Source organism: Staurois parvus, unplaced genomic scaffold (assembly GCF_062004578.1).
Source record: "Staurois parvus isolate SC_StPar_1 unplaced genomic scaffold, SC_StPar_1.0 ptg002542l, whole genome shotgun sequence".
Taxonomy (NCBI): Eukaryota; Metazoa; Chordata; class Amphibia; order Anura; family Ranidae; genus Staurois; species Staurois parvus.
In genome coordinates, this window is record NW_028320338.1 from 50,763 (window position 1) to 77,115 (window position 26,353).

General features: G+C 55.3%; 1 protein-coding gene across 1 annotated transcript in view; it reads left to right on the forward strand.

Moving 5' to 3' along the window:
* The window catches only part of LOC149430666 (gastric inhibitory polypeptide receptor-like), a 30,254-nt gene extending 9,933 nt beyond the window's left edge, over window positions 1-20,321 (forward strand). Inside the window, exons 5-12 of the mRNA XM_089666124.1 lie at window positions 922-1,075; window positions 2,340-2,499; window positions 2,576-2,636; window positions 2,830-2,899; window positions 17,792-17,880; window positions 18,124-18,262; window positions 18,533-18,574; window positions 20,089-20,321. Coding sequence (XP_089522250.1) covers window positions 922-1,075; window positions 2,340-2,499; window positions 2,576-2,636; window positions 2,830-2,899; window positions 17,792-17,880; window positions 18,124-18,262; window positions 18,533-18,574; window positions 20,089-20,256 — 883 coding nt within the window. The 3' untranslated portion in view covers window positions 20,257-20,321. The remainder of the gene's footprint in view (window positions 1-921; window positions 1,076-2,339; window positions 2,500-2,575; window positions 2,637-2,829; window positions 2,900-17,791; window positions 17,881-18,123; window positions 18,263-18,532; window positions 18,575-20,088) is intronic.
* The last annotated feature ends 6,032 nt before the right edge of the window (window positions 20,322-26,353 follow it).

Below are 26,353 nucleotides of genomic sequence, written 5' to 3' on the forward strand. Positions count from 1 at the left end.
AGGGACTATACTCATGGATCCTGCAGCCTCTCTTTGTGTTGTAAACTAGCAAAACAAATCCTCAGGGGAGGGCCTATGCTCACCGATCCCACAGACTTTGTATGTTGTACACTAATGGTCAGTATGGAGTCCTCAGGGGAGGGACTATGCTCACCGATCCCACAGCTTTTGTCTGTTGTACGCTAATGGTCAGTACGGAGTCCTCAGGGGAGGGACTATGCTCACCGATCCCACAGCTTTTGTCTGTTGTACGCTAATGGTCAGTACGGAGTCCTCAGGGGAGGGACTATGCTCACCGATCCCACAGACTTTGTCTGTTGTACGCTAATGGTCAGTACGGAGTCCTCAGGGGAGGGACTATGCTCACCGATCCCACAGCCTTTGTCTGTTGTACGCTAATGGTCAGTACGGAGTCCTCAGGGGAGGGACTATGCTCACCGATCCCACAGCCTTTGTCTGTTGTACGCCAATGGTCAGTACGGAGTCCTCAGGGGAGGGACTATGCTCACCGATCCCACAGCCTTTGTCTGTTATACGCTAATGGTCAGTACGGAGTCCTCAGGGGAGGGACTATGCTCACCGATCCCACAGCCTTTGTCTGTTGTACGCTAATGGTCAGTACGGAGTCCTCAGGGGAGGGACTAGGCTCACTGATCCCACAGACTTTGTATGTTGTACGCTAATGGTCAGTACGGAGTCCTCAGGGGAGGGACTATGCTCACCGATCCCACAGACTTTGTATGTTGTACACTAATCATCAGCACAGAGTCCTCAGGGGAGGGACTATGGTAAAGGATCCCGAGGCCTCTGTCTAAACTCTCAGCCTTGTGCACATTTTGGGGCCTAATCTATGCAGAGAGTGAAGTCATTCAGAGCAGTAAGCGTCTGATTGGTGGATTTATGGTGTGTTTTGTGTTGCAGGCGCCTGCGCTGTACGCGGAATCTCATCCACTGTAACCTGTTTGTGTCTTTCATCCTGCGCGCCGTGTCTCTGCTGTCCCGGGACGCTCTGCTCATGCACCAACACAACATGATTCAGGGCCAGGAGGACATGACTGCTCTGCTGAGAGAGAAGGTGAGACCATGGGCTCGAATATCTGTATCCTCCTCTTACCTTTATAGGGGGTGGAGTCTTACAGGCTCCTCCCCTTTCCTGTGTGGGGATGAAGTCTGGTCAGGCTCCTCCTCTGATCTGTATCAAAATTTGGTCTTGCTAAGCGCCTCCCCTTACCTGTATGCAGAGGAGAGGTGCTGTACGGCCCCTCCCCTTATCTGTATGGAGGGGAGAAGTTCTGTCAGGCTCCTCCTCTTGCCTGTATGGAGGGGAGAGGTTCTGTCAGGCTCCTCCCCTTACCTGTATGCAGAGGAGAGGTTCTGTCAGGCTCCTCCCCTTACCTGTATGCAGAGGAGAGGTGCTGTACGGCCCCTCCCCTTATCTGTATGGAGGGGAGAAGTTCTGTCAGGCTCCTCCTCTTGCCTGTATGGAGGGGAGAGGTTCTGTCAGGCTCCTCCCCTTACCTGTATGCAGAGGAGAGGTTCTGTCAGGCTCCTCCCCTTACCTGTATGCAGAGGAGAGGTGCTGTACGGCCCCTCCCCTTATCTGTATGGAGGGGAGAAGTTCTGTCAGGCTCCTCCTCTTGCCTGTAAGGAGGGGAGAGGTTCTGTCAGGCTCCTCCCCTTACCTGTATGCAGAGGAGAGATTCTGTCAGGCTCCTCCCCTTACCTGTATGGAGGGGAGAGGTTCTGTCAGGCTCCTCCCCTTACCTGTATGGAGGGGAGAGGTTCTGTCAGGCTCCTCCCCTTACCTGTATGGAGCGGAGAGGTTCTGTCAGGCTCCTCCCCTTACCTGTATGGAGGGGAGAGGTTCTGTCAGGCTCCTCCTCTTACCTGTATGGAGGGGAGAAGTTCTGTCAGGCTCCCCCTCTTACCTGTATGGAGGGGAGAGGTTCTGTCAGGCTCCTCCCCTTACCTGTATGGAGGGGAGAGGTTCTGTCAGGCTCCTCCTCTTACCTGTATGGAGGGGAGAAGTTCTGTCAGGCTCCTCCTCTTACCTGTATGGAGGGGAGAGGTTCTGTCAGGCTCCTCCCCTTACCTGTATGGAGGGGAGAGGTTCTATCAGGCTCCTCCCCTTACCTGTTATGGAGGGAAGAGGTTCTGTCAGGCTCCTCCCCTTACCTGTATGGAGGGGAGAGGTTCTGTCAGGCTCCTCCCCTTACCTGTATGGAGGGGAGAGGTTCTATCAGGCTCCTCCCCTTACCTGTACAGGTGTTGATGAGGTCACCCTTTGTTCTGGATGGGTTGGTCATGTTGGGTCCTCTCGGTGTCTCCTGTCTCTGCAGACTCTGGTTGGGTGTCGTGTTGCTCAGACCATCACACAGTATTGTGTGGCCGCCAATTACTACTGGCTTCTGGTGGAGGGCCTCTACCTCCACAACCTGCTGGTTGTCTTGTCGTTCTCTGAAGAGGCAGCGCTGCCCCGATACATGGCGCTGGGCTGGGGTAAGTCCATGATGTCACTGGTGATTGGACCCCTGTACATGGCCACCCTTTTCTGCCATATGTCTGTGTCTTCCAGGGGCCCCTGTGCTGTTTGTCGTCCCATGGGTGGTTGTGCGGCAGCTGTATGAGAACACACAGTGAGTATAACATATGTCAGTACCACAATGGTTGTGTCTGAGCCCAGCGTGTGACACCATTTCCTGCAGATGAGACTTGTCTTCAGGGTTGTCACTAGCCTCTGACATTCACGTTTCTCTGATTGGAAATGGCAGTAGGCGAGGATGAAGCCATTTACGACGTTGTGTGATGGCCACGCCTTCTGTCTTCCAGGTGTTGGGAGAGAAATGACAACCGCTCCTACTGGTGGATCATTCGATCCCCAATTCTCTTCGCTGTTCTGGTAAGTGACCCTCCCCAGTGATGGATTGTGTGCTGTGAGGTATAGTCTGAGAGTACGGCCACTCCATAGAGCACTGGAGGGTGGAGAGTATGGCCATAGAGCACTGAAGGTCGGAGAGTACGGCCATAGAGCACTGAAGGTCGGAGAGTACGGCCATAGAGCACTGAAGGTCGGAGAGTACGGCCATAGAGCACTGAAGGGTGGAGAGTACAGCCATAGAGCACTGAAAGGTGGAGAGTACGGCCATAGAGCACTGGAGGGCGCAGAGTACGGCCATAGAGCACTGGAGGGCGCAGAGTACGGCCATAGAGCACTGGAGGGCGGAGAGTACGGCCATAGAGCACTGGAGGGCGGAGAGTACGGCCATAGAGCACTGGAGGGCGGAGAGTACGGCCATAGAGCACTGGAGGGCGGAGAGTACGGCCATAGAGCACTGGAGGGCGGAGAGTACGGCCATAGAGCACTGGAGGGCGGAGAGTACGGCCATAGAGCACTGGAGGGCGGAGAGTACGGCCATAGAGCACTGGAGGGCGGAGAGTACGGCCATAGAGCTCGCCATCCCCCATCACTGAGCTCCTCCCTCCCCCATCGCTGAGGTCCTCCATCCCCCCATCGCTGAGCTCCTCCATCCCCCCATCGCTGAGCTCCTCCATCCCCTCATCGCTGAGCTCCTCCCTCCCCCATCGCTGAGCTCCTCCATCCCCCCATCGCTGAGCTCCTCCCTCCCCCATCGCTGAGCTCCTCCCTCCCCCATCGCTGAGCTCCTCCATCCCCCCATCGCTGAGCTCCTCCATCCCCCCATCGCTGAGCTCCTCCCTTCCCCATCGCTGAGCTCCTCCATCCCCCCATCGCTGTGTTCCTCCATCCCCCCATCACTGAGCTCCTCCCTCCCCCATCACTGAGCTCCTCCATCCCCCCATCACTGAGCTCCTCCCTCCCCCATCACTGAGCTCCTCCCTCCCCCATCACTGAGCTCCTCCATCCCCCCATCACTGAGCTCCTCCCTCCCCCATCACTGAGCTCCTCCATCCCCCCATCACTGAGCTCCTCCCTCCCCCATCACTGAGCTCCTCCCTCCCCCATCACTGAGCTCCTCCATCCCCCCATCACTGAGCTCCTCCATCCCCCCATCACTGAGCTCCTCCCTCCCCCATCACTGAGCTCCTCCATCCCCCCATCACTGAGCTCCTCCATCCCCCATCACTGAGCTCCTCCCTCCCCCATCACTGAGCTCCTCCCTCCCCCATCACTGAGCTCCTCCATCCCCCCATCACTGAGCTCCTCCATCCCCCCATCACTGAGCTCCTCCATCCCCCCATCACTGAGCTCCTCCCTCCCCCATCACTGAGCTCCTCCCTCCCCCATCACTGAGCTCCTCCATCCCCCCATCACTGAGCTCCTCCATCCCCCCATCACTGAGCTCCTCCCTCCCCCATCACTGAGCTCCTCCATCCCCCCATCACTGAGCTCCTCCCTCCCCTTATATCACCACTCTTTGGTGGCACTTCTGTAACCAGTCTTCTCCAGGTACATACACCGGTCCCGGCCTACAGACCTCAGTTTGTAAAGGAAACGTTTATCGGGGACTGTATGGAATGTGTCTCTCGGGGTCTGTGTGTGTCTCTCGGGGTCTGCGTGTGTCTCTCGGGGTCTGTGTGTGTCTCGGGGTCTGTGTGTGTCTCTCGGGGTGTGTGTGTGTCTCGGGGTCTGTGTGTGTCTCTCGGGGTCTGTGTGTGTCTCGGGGTCTGTGTGTGTCTCTCGGGGTCTGTGTGTGTCTCTCGGGGTCTGTGTGTGTCTCTCGGGGTGTGTGTGTGTCTCTCGGGGTCTGTGTGTGTCTCTCGGGGTGTGTGTGTCTCGGGGTCTGTGTGTGTCTCGGGGTCTGTGTGTGTCTCTCGGGGTCTGTGTGTGTCTTTCGGGGTCTGTGTGTGTCTCTCGGGGTCTGTGTGTGTCTCTCGGGGTCTGTGTGTGTCTTTCGGGGTCTGTGTGTGTCTCTCTCGGGGTCTGTGTGTGTCTCTCGGGGTCTGTGTGTGTCTTTCGGGGTCTGTGTGTGTCTCTCTCGGGGTCTGTGTGTGTCTCTCGGGGTCTGTGTGTGTCTCTCGGGGTCTGTGTGTGTCTCTCGGGGTCTGTGTGTGTCTCTCGGGGTCTGTGTGTGTGTCTCTCGGGGTCTGTGTGTGTCTCTCGGGGTCTGTGTGTCTCTCGGGGTCTGTGTGTCTCTCGGGGTCTGTGTGTGTCTCTCGGGGTGTGTGTCTCTCGGGGTCTGTGTGTGTCTCTCGGGGTCTGTGTGTGTCTCTCGGGGTGTGTGTGTGTCTCTCGGGGTGTGTGTCTCTCGGGGTCTGTGTGTGTCTCTCGGGGTGTGTGTCTCTCGGGGTCTGTGTGTGTCTCTCGGGGTCTGTGTGTGTCTCTCGGGGTGTGTGTGTCTCGGGGTCTGTGTGTGTCTCGGGGTCTGTGTGTGTCTCTCGGGGTCTGTGTGTGTCTCTCGGGGTCTGTGTGTGTCTTTCGGGGTCTGTGTGTGTCTCTCTCGGGGTCTGTGTGTGTCTCTCGGGGTCTGTGTGTGTGTCTCTCGGGGTCTGTGTGTGTCTCTCGGGGTCTGTGTGTCTCTCGGGGTCTGTGTGTGTCTCTCGGGGTGTCTGTGTGTCTCTCGGGGTGTGTGTGTGTCTCTCGGGGTGTGTGTGTGTCTCTCTCGGGGTCTGTGTGTGTCTCTCGGGGTCTGTGTGTGTCTCTCTCGGGGTCTGTGTGTGTCTCTCGGGGTCTGTGTGTCTCTCGGGGTCTGTGTGTGTCTCTCGGGGTGTGTGTCTCTCGGGGTGTGTGTCTCTCGGGGTGTGTGTCTCTCGGGGTGTGTGTCTCTCGGGGTCTGTGTGTGTCTCTCAGGGTCTGTGTGTGTGTCTCGGGGTCTGTGTGTGTCTCTCGGGGTGTGTGTGTGTCTCTCGGGGTCTGTGTGTGTCTCTCGGGGTCTGTGTGTGTCTCTCGGGGTCTGTGTGTGTGTCTCTCGGGGTCTGTGTGTGTGTCTCGGGGTGTGTGTGTGTCTCTCGGGGTCTGTGTGTGTCTCTCGGGGTCTGTGTGTGTCTCTCGGGGTCTGTGTGTGTCTCTCGGGGTGTGTGTGTCTCGGGGTCTGTGTGTGTCTCTCGGGGTCTGTGTGTGTCTCTCGGGGTGTGTGTGTGTCTCTCGGGGTCTGTGTGTGTCTCTCGGGGTCTGTGTGTCTCTCGGGGTCTGTGTGTGTCTCTCGGGGTCTGTGTGTGTCTCGGGGTGTGTGTGTGTCTCTCGGGGTGTGTGTGTGTCTCTCGGGGTCTGTGTGTGTCTCTCGGGGTCTGTGTGTGTCTCTCGGGGTGTGTGTGTGTCTCTCGGGGTCTGTGTGTGTCTCTCGGGGTGTGTGTGTGTCTCTCGGGGTGTGTGTGTGTCTCTCGGGGTGTGTGTGTGTCTCTCGGGGTGTGTGTGTGTCTCTCGGGGTGTGTGTGTGTCTCGGGGTGTGTGTGTGTCTCTCGGGGTCTGTGTGTGTCTCTCGGGGTCTGTGTGTGTCTCTCGGGGTCTGTGTGTGTCTCTCGGGGTCTGTGTGTGTCTCTCGGGGTCTGTGTGTGTCTCTCGGGGTGTGTGTGTGTCTCTCGGGGTGTGTGTGTGTCTCTCGGGGTGTGTGTGTGTCTCTCGGGGTGTGTGTGTCTCTCGGGGTCTGTGTGTCTCTCGGGGTCTGTGTGTCTCTCGGGGTCTGTGTGTGTCTCTCGGGGTCTGTGTGTGTCTCTCGGGGTCTGTGTGTGTCTCTCGGGGTCTGTGTGTGTCTCTCGGGGTCTGTGTGTGTCTCTCGGGGTCTGTGTGTGTCTCTCGGGGTCTGTGTGTGTCTCTCGGGGTGTGTGTGTGTCTCTCTCGGGGTGTGTGTGTGTCTCTCGTGGTCTGTGTGTGTGTCTCTCGGGGTCTGTGTGTGTCTCTCGGGGTCTGTGTGTGTCTCTCGGGGTGTGTGTGTGTGTCTCTCGGGGTGTGTGTGTGTCTCTCGGGGTGTGTGTGTGTCTCTCGGGGTGTGTGTGTGTCTCTCGGGGTGTGTGTGTGTGTCTCTCGGGGTCTGTGTGTGTCTCGGGGTCTGTGTGTGTCTCGGGGTGTGTGTGTGTCTCTCGGGGTCTGTGTGTGTCTCTCGGGGTCTGTGTGTGTCTCTCGGGGTCTGTGTGTGTCTCTCGGGGTGTGTGTGTCTCGGGGTCTGTGTGTGTCTCTCGGGGTCTGTGTGTGTCTCTCGGGGTGTGTGTGTGTCTCTCGGGGTCTGTGTGTGTCTCTCGGGGTCTGTGTGTCTCTCGGGGTCTGTGTGTGTCTCTCGGGGTCTGTGTGTGTCTCGGGGTGTGTGTGTGTCTCTCGGGGTGTGTGTGTGTCTCTCGGGGTCTGTGTGTGTCTCTCGGGGTCTGTGTGTGTCTCTCGGGGTGTGTGTGTGTCTCTCGGGGTCTGTGTGTGTCTCTCGGGGTGTGTGTGTGTCTCTCGGGGTGTGTGTGTGTCTCTCGGGGTCTGTGTGTGTCTCTCGGGGTCTGTGTGTGTCTCTCGGGGTGTGTGTGTGTCTCTCGGGGTGTGTGTGTGTCTCTCGGGGTGTGTGTGTGTCTCTCGGGGTGTGTGTGTGTCTCGGGGTGTGTGTGTGTCTCTCGGGGTCTGTGTGTGTCTCTCGGGGTCTGTGTGTGTCTCTCGGGGTCTGTGTGTGTCTCTCGGGGTCTGTGTGTGTCTCTCGGGGTCTGTGTGTGTCTCTCGGGGTGTGTGTGTGTCTCTCGGGGTGTGTGTGTGTCTCTCGGGGTGTGTGTGTGTCTCTCGGGGTGTGTGTGTGTCTCTCGGGGTGTGTGTGTCTCTCGGGGTCTGTGTGTCTCTCGGGGTCTGTGTGTCTCTCGGGGTCTGTGTGTGTCTCTCGGGGTCTGTGTGTGTCTCTCGGGGTCTGTGTGTGTCTCTCGGGGTCTGTGTGTGTCTCTCGGGGTCTGTGTGTGTCTCTCGGGGTCTGTGTGTGTCTCTCGGGGTCTGTGTGTGTCTCTCGGGGTGTGTGTGTGTCTCTCTCGGGGTGTGTGTGTGTCTCTCGTGGTCTGTGTGTGTGTCTCTCGGGGTCTGTGTGTGTCTCTCGGGGTCTGTGTGTCTCTCGGGGTGTGTGTGTGTCTCTCGGGGTGTGTGTGTGTCTCTCGGGGTGTGTGTGTGTCTCTCGGGGTGTGTGTGTGTGTCTCTCGGGGTCTGTGTGTGTCTCGGGGTCTGTGTGTGTCTCGGGGTCTGTGTGTGTCTCTCGGGGTCTGTGTGTGTCTCTCGGGGTCTGTGTGTGTCTCTCGGGGTCTGTGTGTGTCTCTCGGGGTCTGTGTGTGTCTCTCGGGGTGTGTGTGTGTCTCTCTCGGGGTGTGTGTGTGTCTCTCGTGGTCTGTGTGTGTGTCTCTCGGGGTCTGTGTGTGTCTCTCGGGGTCTGTGTGTCTCTCGGGGTGTGTGTGTGTCTCTCGGGGTGTGTGTGTGTCTCTCGGGGTGTGTGTGTGTCTCTCGGGGTGTGTGTGTGTGTCTCTCGGGGTGTGTGTGTGTCTCTCGGGGTGTGTGTGTGTCTCGGGGTCTGTGTGTGTCTCTCGGGGTCTGTGTGTGTCTCTCGGGGTGTGTGTCTCTCGGGGTCTGTGTGTCTCTCGGGGTCTGTGTGTGTCTCTCGGGGTCTGTGTGTGTCTCTCGGGGTCTGTGTGTGTCTCTCGGGGTCTGTGTGTGTCTCTCGGGGTCTGTGTGTGTCTCTCGGGGTCTGTGTGTGTCTCTCGGGGTCTGTGTGTGTCTCGGGGTGTGTGTGTGTCTCTCGGGGTCTGTGTGTGTCTCTCGGGGTGTGTGTGTGTCTCTCGGGGTGTGTGTGTGTCTCTCGGGGTGTGTGTGTGTCTCTCGGGGTGTGTGTGTGTCTCTCGGGGTCTGTGTGTGTCTCTCGGGGTCTGTGTGTGTCTCTCGGGGTCTGTGTGTGTCTCTCGGGGTCTGTGTGTGTCTCTCGGGGTCTGTGTGTGTCTCTCGGGGTGTGTGTGTCTCTCGGGGTCTGTGTGTGTCTCTCGGGGTCTGTGTGTCTCTCGGGGTGTGTGTGTGTCTCTCGGGGTGTGTGTGTGTCTCTCGGGGTCTGTGTGTGTCTCGGGGTCTGTGTGTGTCTCGGGGTCTGTGTGTGTCTCTCGGGGTCTGTGTGTGTCTCTCGGGGTCTGTGTGTGTCTCTCGGGGTCTGTGTGTGTCTCTCGGGGTCTGTGTGTGTCTCTCGGGGTGTGTGTGTGTCTCTCGGGGTGTGTGTGTGTCTCTCTCGGGGTGTGTGTGTGTCTCTCGTGGTCTGTGTGTGTGTCTCTCGGGGTCTGTGTGTGTCTCTCGGGGTCTGTGTGTCTCTCGGGGTGTGTGTGTGTCTCTCGGGGTGTGTGTGTGTCTCTCGGGGTGTGTGTGTGTCTCTCGGGGTGTGTGTGTGTGTCTCTCGGGGTGTGTGTGTCTCGGGGTCTGTGTGTGTCTCGGGGTCTGTGTGTGTCTCTCGGGGTCTGTGTGTGTCTCTCGGGGTGTGTGTCTCTCGGGGTCTGTGTGTCTCTCGGGGTCTGTGTGTGTCTCTCGGGGTCTGTGTGTGTCTCTCGGGGTGTGTGTGTGTCTCTCGGGGTCTGTGTGTGTCTCTCGGGGTCTGTGTGTGTCTCTCGGGGTCTGTGTGTGTCTCTCGGGGTCTGTGTGTGTCTCTCGGGGTCTGTGTGTGTCTCTCGGGGTGTGTGTGTGTCTCTCGGGGTGTGTGTGTGTCTCTCGGGGTGTGTGTGTGTCTCTCGGGGTCTGTGTGTGTCTCTCGGGGTCTGTGTGTGTCTCTCGGGGTGTGTGTGTCTCTCGGGGTCTGTGTGTGTCTCTCGGGGTCTGTGTGTGTCTCTCGGGGTCTGTGTGTGTCTCTCGGGGTCTGTGTGTGTCTCTCGGGGTCTGTGTGTGTCTCTCGGGGTCTGTGTGTGTCTCTCGGGGTCTGTGTGTGTCTCTCGGGGTGTGTGTGTGTCTCTCTCGGGGTGTGTGTGTGTCTCTCGTGGTCTGTGTGTGTGTCTCTCGGGGTCTGTGTGTGTCTCTCGGGGTCTGTGTGTCTCTCGGGGTGTGTGTGTGTCTCTCGGGGTGTGTGTGTGTCTCTCGGGGTGTGTGTGTGTCTCTCGGGGTGTGTGTGTGTGTCTCTCGGGGTCTGTGTGTGTCTCGGGGTCTGTGTGTGTCTCGGGGTGTGTGTGTGTCTCTCGGGGTCTGTGTGTGTCTCTCGGGGTCTGTGTGTGTCTCTCGGGGTCTGTGTGTGTCTCTCGGGGTGTGTGTGTCTCGGGGTCTGTGTGTGTCTCTCGGGGTCTGTGTGTGTCTCTCGGGGTGTGTGTGTGTCTCTCGGGGTCTGTGTGTGTCTCTCGGGGTCTGTGTGTCTCTCGGGGTCTGTGTGTGTCTCTCGGGGTCTGTGTGTGTCTCGGGGTGTGTGTGTGTCTCTCGGGGTGTGTGTGTGTCTCTCGGGGTCTGTGTGTGTCTCTCGGGGTCTGTGTGTGTCTCTCGGGGTGTGTGTGTGTCTCTCGGGGTCTGTGTGTGTCTCTCGGGGTGTGTGTGTGTCTCTCGGGGTGTGTGTGTGTCTCTCGGGGTCTGTGTGTGTCTCTCGGGGTCTGTGTGTGTCTCTCGGGGTGTGTGTGTGTCTCTCGGGGTGTGTGTGTGTCTCTCGGGGTGTGTGTGTGTCTCTCGGGGTGTGTGTGTGTCTCGGGGTGTGTGTGTGTCTCTCGGGGTCTGTGTGTGTCTCTCGGGGTCTGTGTGTGTCTCTCGGGGTCTGTGTGTGTCTCTCGGGGTCTGTGTGTGTCTCTCGGGGTCTGTGTGTGTCTCTCGGGGTGTGTGTGTGTCTCTCGGGGTGTGTGTGTGTCTCTCGGGGTGTGTGTGTGTCTCTCGGGGTGTGTGTGTGTCTCTCGGGGTGTGTGTGTCTCTCGGGGTCTGTGTGTCTCTCGGGGTCTGTGTGTCTCTCGGGGTCTGTGTGTGTCTCTCGGGGTCTGTGTGTGTCTCTCGGGGTCTGTGTGTGTCTCTCGGGGTCTGTGTGTGTCTCTCGGGGTCTGTGTGTGTCTCTCGGGGTCTGTGTGTGTCTCTCGGGGTCTGTGTGTGTCTCTCGGGGTGTGTGTGTGTCTCTCTCGGGGTGTGTGTGTGTCTCTCGTGGTCTGTGTGTGTGTCTCTCGGGGTCTGTGTGTGTCTCTCGGGGTCTGTGTGTCTCTCGGGGTGTGTGTGTGTCTCTCGGGGTGTGTGTGTGTCTCTCGGGGTGTGTGTGTGTCTCTCGGGGTGTGTGTGTGTGTCTCTCGGGGTCTGTGTGTGTCTCGGGGTCTGTGTGTGTCTCGGGGTCTGTGTGTGTCTCTCGGGGTCTGTGTGTGTCTCTCGGGGTCTGTGTGTGTCTCTCGGGGTCTGTGTGTGTCTCTCGGGGTCTGTGTGTGTCTCTCGGGGTGTGTGTGTGTCTCTCTCGGGGTGTGTGTGTGTCTCTCGTGGTCTGTGTGTGTGTCTCTCGGGGTCTGTGTGTGTCTCTCGGGGTCTGTGTGTCTCTCGGGGTGTGTGTGTGTCTCTCGGGGTGTGTGTGTGTCTCTCGGGGTGTGTGTGTGTCTCTCGGGGTGTGTGTGTGTGTCTCTCGGGGTGTGTGTGTGTCTCTCGGGGTGTGTGTGTGTCTCGGGGTCTGTGTGTGTCTCTCGGGGTCTGTGTGTGTCTCTCGGGGTGTGTGTCTCTCGGGGTCTGTGTGTCTCTCGGGGTCTGTGTGTGTCTCTCGGGGTCTGTGTGTGTCTCTCGGGGTCTGTGTGTGTCTCTCGGGGTCTGTGTGTGTCTCTCGGGGTCTGTGTGTGTCTCTCGGGGTCTGTGTGTGTCTCTCGGGGTCTGTGTGTGTCTCGGGGTGTGTGTGTGTCTCTCGGGGTCTGTGTGTGTCTCTCGGGGTGTGTGTCTCTCGGGGTGTGTGTGTGTCTCTCGGGGTGTGTGTGTGTCTCTCGGGGTGTGTGTGTGTCTCTCGGGGTCTGTGTGTGTCTCTCGGGGTCTGTGTGTGTCTCTCGGGGTCTGTGTGTGTCTCTCGGGGTCTGTGTGTGTCTCTCGGGGTCTGTGTGTGTCTCTCGGGGTCTGTGTGTGTCTCTCGGGGTGTGTGTGTCTCTCGGGGTCTGTGTGTGTCTCTCGGGGTCTGTGTGTCTCTCGGGGTGTGTGTGTGTCTCTCGGGGTGTGTGTGTGTCTCTCGGGGTCTGTGTGTGTCTCGGGGTCTGTGTGTGTCTCGGGGTCTGTGTGTGTCTCTCGGGGTCTGTGTGTGTCTCTCGGGGTCTGTGTGTGTCTCTCGGGGTCTGTGTGTGTCTCTCGGGGTCTGTGTGTGTCTCTCGGGGTGTGTGTGTGTCTCTCGGGGTGTGTGTGTGTCTCTCTCGGGGTGTGTGTGTGTCTCTCGTGGTCTGTGTGTGTGTCTCTCGGGGTCTGTGTGTGTCTCTCGGGGTCTGTGTGTCTCTCGGGGTGTGTGTGTGTCTCTCGGGGTGTGTGTGTGTCTCTCGGGGTGTGTGTGTGTCTCTCGGGGTGTGTGTGTGTGTCTCTCGGGGTGTGTGTGTCTCGGGGTCTGTGTGTGTCTCGGGGTCTGTGTGTGTCTCTCGGGGTCTGTGTGTGTCTCTCGGGGTGTGTGTCTCTCGGGGTCTGTGTGTCTCTCGGGGTCTGTGTGTGTCTCTCGGGGTCTGTGTGTGTCTCTCGGGGTGTGTGTGTGTCTCTCGGGGTCTGTGTGTGTCTCTCGGGGTCTGTGTGTGTCTCTCGGGGTCTGTGTGTGTCTCTCGGGGTCTGTGTGTGTCTCTCGGGGTCTGTGTGTGTCTCTCGGGGTGTGTGTGTGTCTCTCGGGGTGTGTGTGTGTCTCTCGGGGTGTGTGTGTGTCTCTCGGGGTCTGTGTGTGTCTCTCGGGGTCTGTGTGTGTCTCTCGGGGTGTGTGTGTCTCTCGGGGTCTGTGTGTGTCTCTCGGGGTCTGTGTGTGTCTCTCGGGGTCTAGGTGTATCACATAGCAGTCTTCCCTCCCCCATCCATTCATCATATACAGTGGGGGAATACTGATTTGCCCCCCTGCAGATGGTGTCGGTTCCCCCCCCCCCTTACAGAGAGATGATCGGTCTATAGATTGTATCCTCGGTGTATATAAATGATGGAGACAGAAAATCGACCGAACATCCAGAAAGCACACCATACAAATGTCATGAATGGAGTCGCAGTTCAGGGAGTACAAGAAGGATTTGATCCCCACCAACCAACAATGATTCTGGCTCCACAGACTGGCTCTGGGCTCATGTGGTACACAGATCAGTCCTGTCCATGGAAGGAGGTCCTCCTACCGACAACACGTTCTGTGTATGAAGGGCATCTGTCCTCAGAATTTCTTCCATCCAAACATCACCACCACCACCACCATCATCATCACCACTACCATCACTACCATCATCACCACAACCACCACCATCACCACCACCACCACCATCATCACCACCACCACCACCACCATCACAATCACCATCACCACAACCACCACCATCACCACAACCACCGCCATCACCACCACCATCACCATTACCACCCACCATCACCACTACCATCACCATCATCACCACCACCATTAAAATCACCATCACCACAACCACCACCATTATCATCACCACCCCCACCACAACCATGGGCAAGACCAACGAGCTGTCAGAGGACATCGGTGACAAGATGGAAGACCTGCACAAGGCTGGAATGGCCTACAAGGCCATCAGTGAGAAGCTTGGTGAGGAGACAACTGTTGGAGAGAATATTCGTACATGGAAGAAATACAAAATATCCATCAATCGCCCTCAGCCTGGAGCTCCATGCAAGATCTCGCCTCATGGGGTAAGGATGGTCATGAGAACAGTGAGGGATCAGCCCAGAACTACACGGGAGGAGCTTGTGAGGGATCTCCAGGCAGCTGGCTCATTCTGTGTATGAAGGACATCTGTCCTCAGAATCTCTTCCATCCAAACCTCACCACCATCACCACCACCATCAGCACCACCACCATCATCACCACCACCACCACGATCACCACTACCACCATCACCACTACCACCACCATCACCACCACCACCATGGGCAAGACCAACGAGCTGTCGGAGGACGTCGGTGACAAGATGGAAGACCTGCACAAGGCTGGAATGGCCTACAAGACCATCAGTGAGAAGCTTGGTGAGGAGACAACTGTTGGAGAGAATATTCGTACATGGAAGAAATACAAAATATCCATCAATCGCCCTCAGCCTGGAGCTCCATGCAAGATCTCGCCTCATGGGGTAAGGATGGTCATGAGAACAGTGAGGGATCAGCCCAGAACTACACGGGAGGAGCTTGTGAGGGATCTCCAGGCAGCTGGGACCACAGTCACCAAACCAACCATTGGTAATACAATACACCGCCATGGACTGAAATCCTGCAGTGCCCGCAAGGTCCCCCTCCTCAGGAAGACACATGTCCAGGCCCATCTGAAGTTTTCCACTGAACATCTGAATGATGCAGAGGAGGACTGGTTGATAGTGTTGTGGTCAGATGACACCAAAATCCAGCTCTTTGGCATCAACTCAACTCACCGTTTTTGGAGGAGGAGGAATGCTGCCTATGACCCCAAGAACACCATCCCAACTGTGAGACATGGTGGTGGAAACATTCTGCTTTGGGGGTGTTTTTCTGCTAAGTGGACAGGACAATTGCACCGCATCAAAGGGACGATGGATGGGGCAATGTACCATCAAATCTTAGGTGAGAACATTCTTCCCTCAGCCAGGGCATTGAAAATGGGTCGTGGATGGGTGTTCCATCATGACAATGACCCAAAACACACGGACAAGGCAACAAAGGAGCGGCTCAAGAAGAAGCACATTAAGGTCCTGGAATGGCCTAGCCAGTCTCCACACCTTCATCCTGTAGAAAATGTATAGAGGGAGCTGAAAGTTCGAGTGGCCAAGTGATAGCCAGGAAACCTTCAGGATTTAGAGAGGATCTGTAAGAGTGGACTGACATCCCTCCTAAGATGAGTGCAAACCTGGGAACTGACTAAAAGAAATGTCTCACCTCTGTGCTCGCCAACAAGGGTTCCTCCACCAACTAAAAGAAATGTCTCACCTCTGTGCTCGCCAACAAGGGTTCCTCCACCAACTATAAGAGATGTCTCACCTCTGTGCTCACCAACAAGGGTTCCTCCACCAACTAAAAGAAATGTCTCACCTCTGTGCTCGCTAACAAGGGTTCCTGCACCAACTACAAGGAACGTCTCACCCCTGTGCTCACCAACAAGGGTTCCTCCACCAACTACAAGGAACGTCTCACCTCTGTGCTCGCTAACAAGGGTTCCTCCACCAACTACAAGAGATGTCTCACCTCTGTGCTCGCTAACAAGGGTTCCTCCACCAACTACAAGAGATGTCTCACCTCTGTGATTCCAACAAGGGATCCTCCACCAACTACAAGGAACGTCTCACCTCTGCACTCACCAAGTTTTCCTCCACGAACTACAAAGAACGTCTCACCTCTGTGCTCACCACCAAGGGTTCCTGTACAAGTACAAGGAACGTCTCACCTCTGTGCTTTCAACAAGGGTTCCTCCACCAAATGCAAGGAACGTATCACCTCTGTGCTCACCAACAAGGGTTCCTCCACCAAGTACAAGAGACGTCTTACCTCTGTGGTCACCAACAAGAGTTCCTCCACCAACTACAAGAGACATGTCACCTCTGTGCTTCCAACAAGATTTCCTCCACCAACTACAAGGAACGTCTCACCTCTGCTTTTCAACAAGGGTTCCTCCACCAACTACAAGGAACATCTCACCTCTGTGCTCACCAACAAGGGTTCCTCTACCAACTGCAAGAAACATCTCACCTCTGTGTTTGCCAACAAGGGTTCCTCCACCAACTACAAGAGACGTCTCACCTCTGTGCTCACCAACAAGGGTTCCTCCACCAACTACAAGGAACGTCTCACCTCTGTGCACACCAAAAAAGGTTCCTCCACCAACTACAAGGAACGTCTCACCTCTGTGCTTCCAACAAGGGTTCCTCCTCCAAATACAAGGAACGTCTCACCTCTGTGCTTGCCAACAAGGGTTCGCCAACAACTACAAGAGATGTCTGACCTCTGTGCTTCCAACAAGAGATCCTCCACCAACTAAAAGGAACGTGTCAGCTCTATGCTCGCTATCAAGGGTTCCTCCACCAGCTACAAGAGATGTCTCACCTGTGTGCTCACCAACAAGGGTTCCTCCACCAACTACAAGGGACGTCTCACCTCTGTGTTCACCAACAACTAAAAGGAACGTGTCAGCTCTGTGCTCACCAACAAGGGTTCCTCCACCAACTACAAGGAATGTCTCACCTCTGTGCTCGCCAACAAGGGTTCCTCCACCAACTACAAGAGACGTCTCACCTCTGTGATTCCAACAAGGGTTCCTCCACCAACTACAAGGAACGTCTCACCTCTGTGTTCGCCAACAACTAAAAGGAACGTGTCAGCTCTGTGCTCACCAACAAGGGTTCCTCCACCAGCTACAAGAGACTTCTCACCTCTGTGCTCACCAACAAGGGTTCCTCCACCAACTACAAGGAACGTCTCGCCTCTGTACTTCCAACAAGGGTTCCTCCACCAACTACAAGGAATGTCTCACCTCTGTGCTCGTCAACAAGGGTTCCTCCACCAACTACAAGGAATGTCTCACCTCTGTGCTCACCAACAAGTGTTCCTCCACCAACTACAAGGAACGTCTCACCTCTGTGTTCGCCAACAAGGGTTCCTCCACCAACTACAAGAGACGTCTCACCTCTGTGCTCGCCAACAAGGGTTCCTCCACCAACTACATGGAACGTCTCACCTCTGTGCTCACCAACAAGGGTTCCTCCACCAACTACATGGAACGTCTCACCTCTGTGCTCACCACCAAGGGTTCCTGTACAACTACAAGGAATGTCTCACCTCTGTGCTCGCCAACAAGGGTTCCTCCACCAACTACAAGGAACGTCTCACCTCTGTGCTCGCCAACAAGGGTTCCTCCACCAACTACAAGAGACGTCTCACCTCTGTGCTCACCAACAAGGGTTCCTCCACCAACTATAAGGAACGTCTCACTTCTGTGCTCACCAACAAGGGTTCCTCCACCAACTACAAAGAACGTCTCACCTCTGTGCTCGCCAACAAGGGTTCCTCCACCAACTACAAGGAACGTCTCACCTCTGTGCTCACCAACAAGGGTTCCTCCACCAACTATAAGGAACGTCTCACTTCTGTGCTCGCCAACAAGGGTTCCTCCACCAACTATAAGGAACATCTCACTTCTGTGCTCACCAACAAGGGTTCCTCCACCAACTACATGGAACATCTCACTTCTGTGCTCACCAACAAGGGTTCCTCCACCAACTATAAGGAACATCTCACTTCTGTGCTCGCCAACAAGGGTTCCTCCACCAACTATAAGGAACGTCTCACTTCTGTGCTCACCAACAAGGGTTCCTCCACCAACTATAAGGAACATCTCACTTCTGTGCTCACCAACAAGGGTTCCTCCACCAACTATAAGGAACGTCTCACTTCTGTGCTCACCAACAAGGGTTCCTCCACCAACTATAAGGAACATCTCACCTCTGTGCTCACCAACAAGGTTTCTCCACCAAGTACCAGGTCATGTTTTGCTCGGGGATCGAATACTTATTGTACTCCCTGGAGTGTGACTACATTTATAACATTTGTATCATTTGTTTGTTCTGGATGTTCGGTCGATTTTCTGTCTCTATCATTTATATACACCGAGGATACAATCTATAGACCGATAATCTCTCTGTAAGGGGGCGAACCGACAGCATCTGCAGGGGAGCAGATCAGTATTCCCCCCCCCATAGCATTCTTCCTTCCTCCATCCATTGGGGGGGGGGGGGGGGATTATGATTCGGTCATGTGACCTGGACTACTCTTGTTATTTTATGATGTAATCAGGTGAACTTTATCATCTTCCTGCGGATTCTGAGGATTCTGGTGCTGAAACTACGAGCCAATCAGATGAGGAGGAGTGACCGCAAATACAGGTGAGCTGGTCACATGGCGGCAGATTATTATCCATCACCGTCTGTCCACTGTGATAAGTTGCCCCACCCCCTCCCCAGTGGTGGTCAGTCATGTAGAGCGCCCCTGGTGGTGCCCATGAGAATGCACTATGCAGGAATATGCTGGTAGAGGTCACATTATAAAATGGAGGCCTGTCATTGGTCATCTCCACACCATGGATCTCACCAATACAGTAATGGCTTCTCTTTTCCCTCCATTACCAGGTTGGCCAAATCCACTCTGACCTTGATCCCCCTTCTGGGGATTCATGAGGCCGTCTTCAATCTGATCCCGGAGGAGAGCGCACGGGGCCGCATCCGGTACAGCAAGCTGGGCCTGGAGTTATTGCTGAGCTCTTTTCACGTAAGAGATCTCCCTAGATCTGAGCGCCTGATTGGCCAGCTGGGGGCAGCTAACATTTCCATTGGTTGGGGGTCTTAGGGTGGATCAGTCCTTCCCGTATCTCCATAGTGAAGGGAAGACATTTATCTGTCTCTGGGTGGAGTCAGTGTGAGATGGAGGTGGGGCTTCTCCCCGACCATGGATCAATGATATGTATTGATAAACCTACAATCAGTGATATGTATTGATTGCCAATGATCTGCCTGTCTGTGTCATGTGATCTCTCCGTAGGGACTGCTGGTCGCTGTGCTCTACTGTATATGCAACAAGGAGGTGAGTGCAATCCCTACTGTATGGCCTCCTCTCCGACTTCTCTGCTCCCATCATCATAAACTCCTCCTCTTCTTTCCTGTCTCAGGCTGTTATTCCCATCAGATCTCTGTCCTCCTCGGTGTCTCCTCCTCTGGTGATCTCTGTCCTCTGGTGATCTTTGTCCTTCTCAGTGTCTCCTCCTCTAGTGATCTCTGTCCTCCTCGGTGTCTCCATCTCTAATGATCTCTGTCCTCCTCGGTGTCTCCATCTCTGGTGATCTCTGTCCTCCTCAGTGTCTCCTTTGATGATCTCTGTCCTCTTCGGTGTCTCCTCCTCTGCTGATCTCTGTCCTCCTCAGTCTTTCCTCTGGTGATCTCTGTCCTCCTCTGGTGATCTCTGTCCTCTTCGGTGTCTCCTCCTCTGGTGATCTCTGTCCTCTTCGGTGTCTCCTCCTCTGCTGATCTCTGTCCTCCTTGGTGTCTCCATCTCTGGTGATCTCTGTGCTCCTCAGTCTTTCCTCTGGTGATCTCTGTGCTCCTCAGTCTGTACATCTCTGGTGATCTCTGTCCTCCTCGGTGTCTCCTCCTCTGGTGATCTCTGTCCTCCTCTGGTGATCTCTGTCCTCCTCAGTCTTTCCTCTGGTGATCTCTGTGCTCCTCAGTCTCTACATCTCTGGTGATCTCTGTCCTCCTCGGTGTCTCCTCCTCTGGTGATCTCTGTCCTCCTTGGTGTCTCCTCCTCTGGTGATCTCTGTCCTCCTCTGGTGATCTCTGTCCTCCTCAGTCTTTCCTCTGGTGATCTCTGTGCTCCTCAGTCTGTACATCTCTGGTGATCTCTGTCCTCCTCGGTGTCTCCTCCTCTGGTGATCTCTGTCCTCCTCTGGTGATCTCTGTCCTCCTCAGTCTTTCCTCTGGTGATCTCTGTGCTCCTCAGTCTCTACATCTCTGGTGATCTCTGTGCTCCTCAGTCTCTACATCTCTGGTGATCTCTGTCCTCCTCGGTGTCTCCTCCTCTGGTGATCTCTGTCCTCCTTGGTGTCTCCTCCTCTGGTGATCTCTGTCCTCCTCTGGTGATCTCTGTCCTCCTCAGTCTTTCCTCTGGTGATCTCTGTGCTCCTCAGTCTCTACATCTCTGGTGATCTCTGTCCCTCCTCGGTGTCTCCCTCTGGTGATCTCTGTCCTCCTTGGTGTCTCCTCCTCTGGTGATCTCTGTCCTCCTCTGGTGATCTCTGTTCCTCCTCAGTCTTTCCTCTGGTGATCTCTGTCGTCCTCTGGTGATCTCTGTCCTCCTCTGGTGATCTCTGTCCTCCTCAGTCTTTCCTCTGGTGATCTCTGTCCTCCTCAGTCTTTCCTCTGGTGATCTCTGTGCTCCTCAGTCTCTACATCTCTGGTGATCTCTGTCCTCCTTGGTGTCTCCTCCTCTGGTGATCTCTGTCCTCCTCTGGTGATCTCTGTCCTCCTCAGTCTTTCCTCTGGTGATCTCTGTGCTCCTCAGTCTCTACATCTCTGGTGATCTCTGTCCTCCCTATTCGTCAGGTTCAGGCAGAGTTGCGCAGGAAGTTGAAGGACACATTTACACGGGAACATACTTCGTCTACATCCACATCCCTGCCCCCTCCTCCAGGAAGACCCCACGCTGGGGAAGACCTGATGTCTGACAGTTCAGAGGCCCCCCAGCCCGTGTCCCGCGGCAGGCAGCGTTAGGATGAATCTGCCGCACTTATGTATTTATTGTTTGTCATATTTCCTCTTCTGGTCATTAAATCTTGTGAAGAAGCAAACAATTCATTCTTCTCTGGAACCCGCTCACAGCTCCTCATCCTGACCGGAGGCCAAGTCACCAAAGGCTGCCTCTTCCATGCTGAGGGTATCGGGGGTATTAGCTCCGCCTCTTCCATGCTGAGGGTATCGGGGGTATTAGCTCCGCCTCTTCCATGCTGAGGGTATCGGGGGTATTAGCTCCGCCTCGTCCATGCTGAGCGTATCGGGGGTATTAGCTCCGCCTCTTCCATGCTGAGGGTATCGGGGGTATTAGCTCCGCCTCTTCCATGCTGAGGGGTATCGGGGGTATTAGCTCCGCCTCTTCCATGCTGATGGTATCGGGGGTATTAGTTCCGCCTCTTCCATGCTGAGGGTATCGGGGGTATTAGCTCCGCCTCTTCCATGCTGAGGGTATCGGGGGTATTAGCTCCGCCTCGTCCATGCTGAGGGTATCGGGGGTATTAGCTCCGCCTCGTCCATGCTGAGGGTATCGGGGGTATTAGCTCCGCCTCGTCCATGCTGAGGGTATCGGGGGTATTAGCTCCGCCTCGTCCATGCTGAGGGTATCGGGGGTATTAGCTCTCGCCTCTTCCATGCTGAGGGTATCGGGGGTATTAGCTCCGCTTCGTGCATGCTGAGGGTATCGGGGGTATTAGCTCCGCCTCGTCCATGCTGAGGGTATCGGGGGTATTAGCTCCGCCTCGTCCATGCTGAGGGTATCGGGGGTATTAGCTCCGCCTCGTCCATGCTGAGGGTATCGGGGGTATTAGCTCCGCCTCGTCCATGCTGAGGGTATCGGGGTATTAGCTCCGCCTCGTCCATGCTGAGGGTATCGGGGGTATTAGCTCCGCCTCTTCCATGCTGAGGGTATCGGGGGTATTAGCTCCGCCTCTTCCATGCTGAGGGTATCGGGGGTATTAGCTCCGCCTCGTCCATGCTGAGGGTATCGGGGGTATTAGCTCCGCCTCGTCCATGCTGAGGGTATCGGGGGTATTAGCTCCGCCTCGTCCATGCTGAGGGTATCGGGGGTATTAGCTCCGCCTCCTCCATGGGGCAGGGGGTGTCGGGTATTAGCCCCGCCTCCTCCATGAAGGGGAGTCCGGGTAGTGGATGTGATGGCTGGTATCAGCAATGCCCCCACCTCCAGCGGCAGGCGTCGTGTATATACAGGGATGATATTCCTCTGTGACATGAAAGGTGCGGTCAGGTGACTATCATGGGTATATATCACATGTTCACATGGGTGCAGGTCATTGAGGAGTGTTCCAGAAGGTCACATGGGTGCAAGTCATTGAGGAGTGTTCCACCAGCAGGTCAGATGGGTGCAGGTCATTGAGGAGTGTTCCACCAGAAGGTCACATGGGTGCAGGTCATTGAGGAGTGTTCCACCAGAAGGTCACATGGGTGCAAGTCATTGAGGAGTGTTCCACCAGCAGGTCACGTGGGTGCAGGTCATTGAGGAGTGTTCCACCAGAAGGTCACATGGGTGCAGGTCATTGAGGAGTGTTCCACCAGAAGGTCACATGGGTGCAGGTCATTGAGCAGTGATCCAGCAGAAGGTCACATGGGTGCTGGTCACTGAGGAATGTTCCACCAGAAGGTCACATGGGTGCAGGTCATTGAGGAGTGTTCCACCAGGTTACATGGGTACAGGTCATTGAGGAGTGTTCCACCAGGTCACATGGGTACAGGTCATTGAGGAGTGTTCCACCAGAAGGTCACATGGATGCAGGTCATTGAGGAGTGTTCCACCAGAAGGTCACATGGGTGCAGGTCATTGAGGAGTGTTCCACCAGAAGGTCACATGGGTACAGGTCATTGAGGAGTGTTCCACCAGAAGGTCACATGGGTACAGGTCATTGAGGAGTGTTCCACCAGAAGGTCACAAGGGTGCAGGTCAGAGGAGTGTTCCACCAGAAGGTCACATGGGTGCACGTCATTGAGGAGTGTTCCACCAGAAGGTCACATGGGTGCAGGTCATTGAGGAGTGTTCCACCAGAAGGTCACATGGGTACAGGTCATTGAGGAGTGTTCCACCAGAAGGTCACATGGGTACAGGTCATTGAGGAGTGTTCCACCAGAAGGTCACAAGGGTGCAGGTCAGAGGAGTGTTCCACCAGAAGGTCACGTGGGTGCACGTCATTGAGGAGTGTTCCACCAGAAGGTCACGTGGGTGCAGGTCATTGAGGAGTGTTCCACCAGAAGGTCACGTGGGTGCAGGTCATAGAGGAGTGTTCCACCAGAAGGTCACGTGGGTGCAGGTCATTGAGGAGTGTTCCACCAGAAGGTCACGTGGGTACAGGTCATTGAGGAGTGTTCCACCAGAAGGTCACGTGGGTGCAGGTCATTGAGGAGTGTTCCACCAGAAGGTCACGTGGGTACAGGTCATTGAGGAGTGTTCCACCAGAAGGTCACAAGGGTGCAGGTCAGAGGAGTGTTCCACCAGAAGGTCACATGGGTGCAGGCCATTATTCCACCAGTAGGTTGTCTGCACTTCCAGGTGTTGTAGTTCTGGTATTGTCAGGTCTTGGTGGATCAGACCGATTTTGGACGATTACTTTTCAGTGAGGAGGGCAGTTTGTCGTGTGGCAATCATGATTACATCAGAGAGGCCAGAAGAGGACGCAGTGTCCACATCTGATTGCCTTTCCTCTCGGTGTGGTTGGCGCCGCCCTGCTGGCTATTATTTCCCGGAGAAATTCCTGAGGCAGAGGGGCAGATCCTGATCCTAGTACGAAACGTTTCCCTTGGGCGATCGTCAGGCTTCGCTCTTCATGATCGATCGCTGGATGATGTGACTGACAACGGATGTACAATGCTGGATGGTTTTTGGGGTTTTTTTTTTATTAAAGGAGGTGTCAAACGTTTGTGTTTATTTCCTATTGGCCGAGTCGGGGTACCGTGTGTTCTTTACTTCTTCCTGTAGGGGGTGGTATCTATCAGCTCTCTTATCCTAAAGGGGGTTCCACATTCCAATAGGTTCCCCCTGCACCCCCAAAACCACCAGGCCAGGGTGGTGGTCCTTGTCCTCATCAGCATGGGGGTGGACTGCGGTGTAGGTACATAGTGGGCCGTATACATTGGACATCATGCCAGAACAGGTTCATTCCGCACCCAAGGGGAAGGGCCAAAGCACACCCCTCCCCCAGGTTGCAGGTCTGTCACTTTTTGTGACCCCCCTCCCTGCCCCTGTCCCGGCTACCATAATGACCATTTATAAATGGAAGGAAGTATCATCTTCTGGTCAGACTCAGGGAACGCCATCACATCCCATAGCAGGTCTGAGGGCCCTAGGTGGAGGGCCCCCTCCTCCCCGTGTTCAGTAGAATTCTCCTCACACTGGATTCAGTTCCTCTGGTTGTGTCTCGGCTCCGGCGCGGCTCGCAGTGGGATATTGATTGTGTGGTCTCAGCTGGAAGAGCGGTTCTCTGACCTTTGTCAGGATTACGTTTCTGTCCCACAGGGCTGACACTCTAATCATCCCGCTGGCTGTAGGATCAGAGATTTCCCCGAAGTGTTTGCTCAGCTTGGCAGAGAATTAGAGGAACCATCGATGTTTCATTATCCGGGATAACCGGAGAGTCTCTGTGGATAATGACGGCTAACAATGTCTCACCAGATCCTCAAACCTCATAGAGGTCATCATAAAATGCCTGGGTGGAGCTGAACCCCGGGGCCCATCATCAATGTACAGCGCCGGGGCCCAGGTTGGTGCTTTACAGATAACGGATGATCAGATGGTGATCTCAGTGATTACAATGACATATCATTCAGAGCGGGGGATGGAGGGGACAAATTGTTCTATGTCCTCGGATTTCCATCAAATTGTAAGACATCCAACATATGGTGCAGCAAGATGAGTGAGACTCCTGAAGTGAAGGTCCATTGGCAGATAAAAAATGATCATATAAGACAGACCCAGGAAAATGGAGGTCAGAGGTCACCAAATATGGTGCAATCCCCCACCCGATAATGGACCTCACTTGTAGTGCCTTCCATCTGAACATACAATTGAGAATAAACCTCCTTCATGTTGGCAGATGTTAGTGCCCTTTAATTGTTGCTCCTCCCTTGGTGATGCAGTGGGTGGAGTTAGTGCCCCTTTATATGCTGGCAGTGGGTGGGGCCCAGGGTATTTGGGGTGGGCAGATACGGAGGACACATTGGGGGAAGATGAGGAGGACATATTGGAGACAGATGCGGAGGACACGTTGGGGGCAGATGAGGAGGACACATTGGGGGCAGATGCGGAGGACATATTGGAGACAGATGAGGAGGACACATTGGGGGCAGATGAGGAGGACACATTGGGGGCAGATGCGGAGGACATATTGGAGACAGATGTGGAGAACATATTGGAGACAGATGAGGAGGACACATTGGGGGCAGATGTGGAGAACATATTGGAGACAGATGAGGAGGACATACTGGAGACAGATGCGGAGGACACGTTGGGGGCAGATGAGGAGGACACATTGGGGGCAGATGCGGAGGACATATTGGAGACAGATGCGGAGGACACGTTGGGGGCAGATGAGGAGGACACATTGGGGGCAGATGCGGAGGACATATTGGAGACAGATGTGGAGAACATATTGGAGACAGATGAGGAGAACATATTGGAGACAGATGAGGAGAACATATTGGAGACAGATGAGGACACATTGGGGGCAGATGTGGAGAACATATTGGAGACAGATGAGGAGGACATATTGGAGACAGATGCGGAGGACACGTTGGGGGCAGATGTGGAGAACATATTGGAGACAGATGAGGAGGACACGGGCAGATGTGGAGGACATATTGGGAGGTGTAGAGGACACATTGGGTGCAGATGAGGAGGACATGTTGGGGGCAGATGTGGAGAACATATTGGAGACAGATGAGGAGGACACAAGGGCAGATGTGGAGGACACATTGGGTGCAGATGCGGAGGACACACTGGGGACAATCGTGGAGGAGGCATTGGGGGCAGACGTGAAGGACACATTGGGGGCAGACGTGGAGGACACATTGGGGGCAGACGTGGAGGACACATTGGGGGAAGATGTGGAGGACACATTGGGGGAAGATGTGGAGGACACATTTGGAGACAGGTGTGGAGGACACATTGGAGAGAGATGCAGAGGACACATTGGGGGCAGATGTTTGGGACACAATGGGGACAGATTGCGGAGGACACATTGGAGACAAATGTGGAGGACATATTGGGGGCAGATGTGGAGGACACTTTGGGGACAGATGTGGAGGACATATTGGGGGCGGATGCAGAGGATACATTGGGGAAAGATGCAGAGGACACATTGGGGGCAGATATGGAGGACACTTTAGGGATCGATGTGGAGGTCACATTGTCACCCCTGGCCTTCATTTAGTGACACAATATGGCGGAGAGTCTCCATATGAAAAATATATGACTATCCCGTCCAAGAAGAGGAGGGGCGGGTGTAGAGTCACCATGGTGAGAACCAACAACCATTGAGGGACCCTTCCACACGATGTCCATCACCGAAAAAGATTTATTAAAGAATTCTCGTACAAATCTGTGACAACACCGCAAACACAGATACTCCACTCATGACCTTCCATGTATGGAGATGTAACCTATGTAACATGATGCTGTCCGAGTTCACAACCAGAACAAACCGGTCATCATCAGGGACCAAGCAGGGGTCATCTCCTCATTGGCAAGATGGAGACTTCTTCTCCTGTCCACCACCAGACCCAGGAAACAGCCTACAGGGTACACACCGCTCAAGGCTAACCTGCCAGATCCCATGCTGATGGATGTGTCTGTGAGCCTGCTTGGTCCACAAACCACGATCAGTGAACATGAAGAGAGAAGGACGGCACGCCAATACACAGATGACCTCTTCATTATTCTGTCCATCTACTGATGTTCTCAGAGCCGTGCATTGCTGTCCATTTATCTTCATGGACTGAAGAATAAAGAAGTCTACTGTGTGTATATTGCAGTGTCACTACTTCTTTTCCTCAGGTTCACCACCAGACCCACCCTGACCAGAACCTCTCCTGTCCA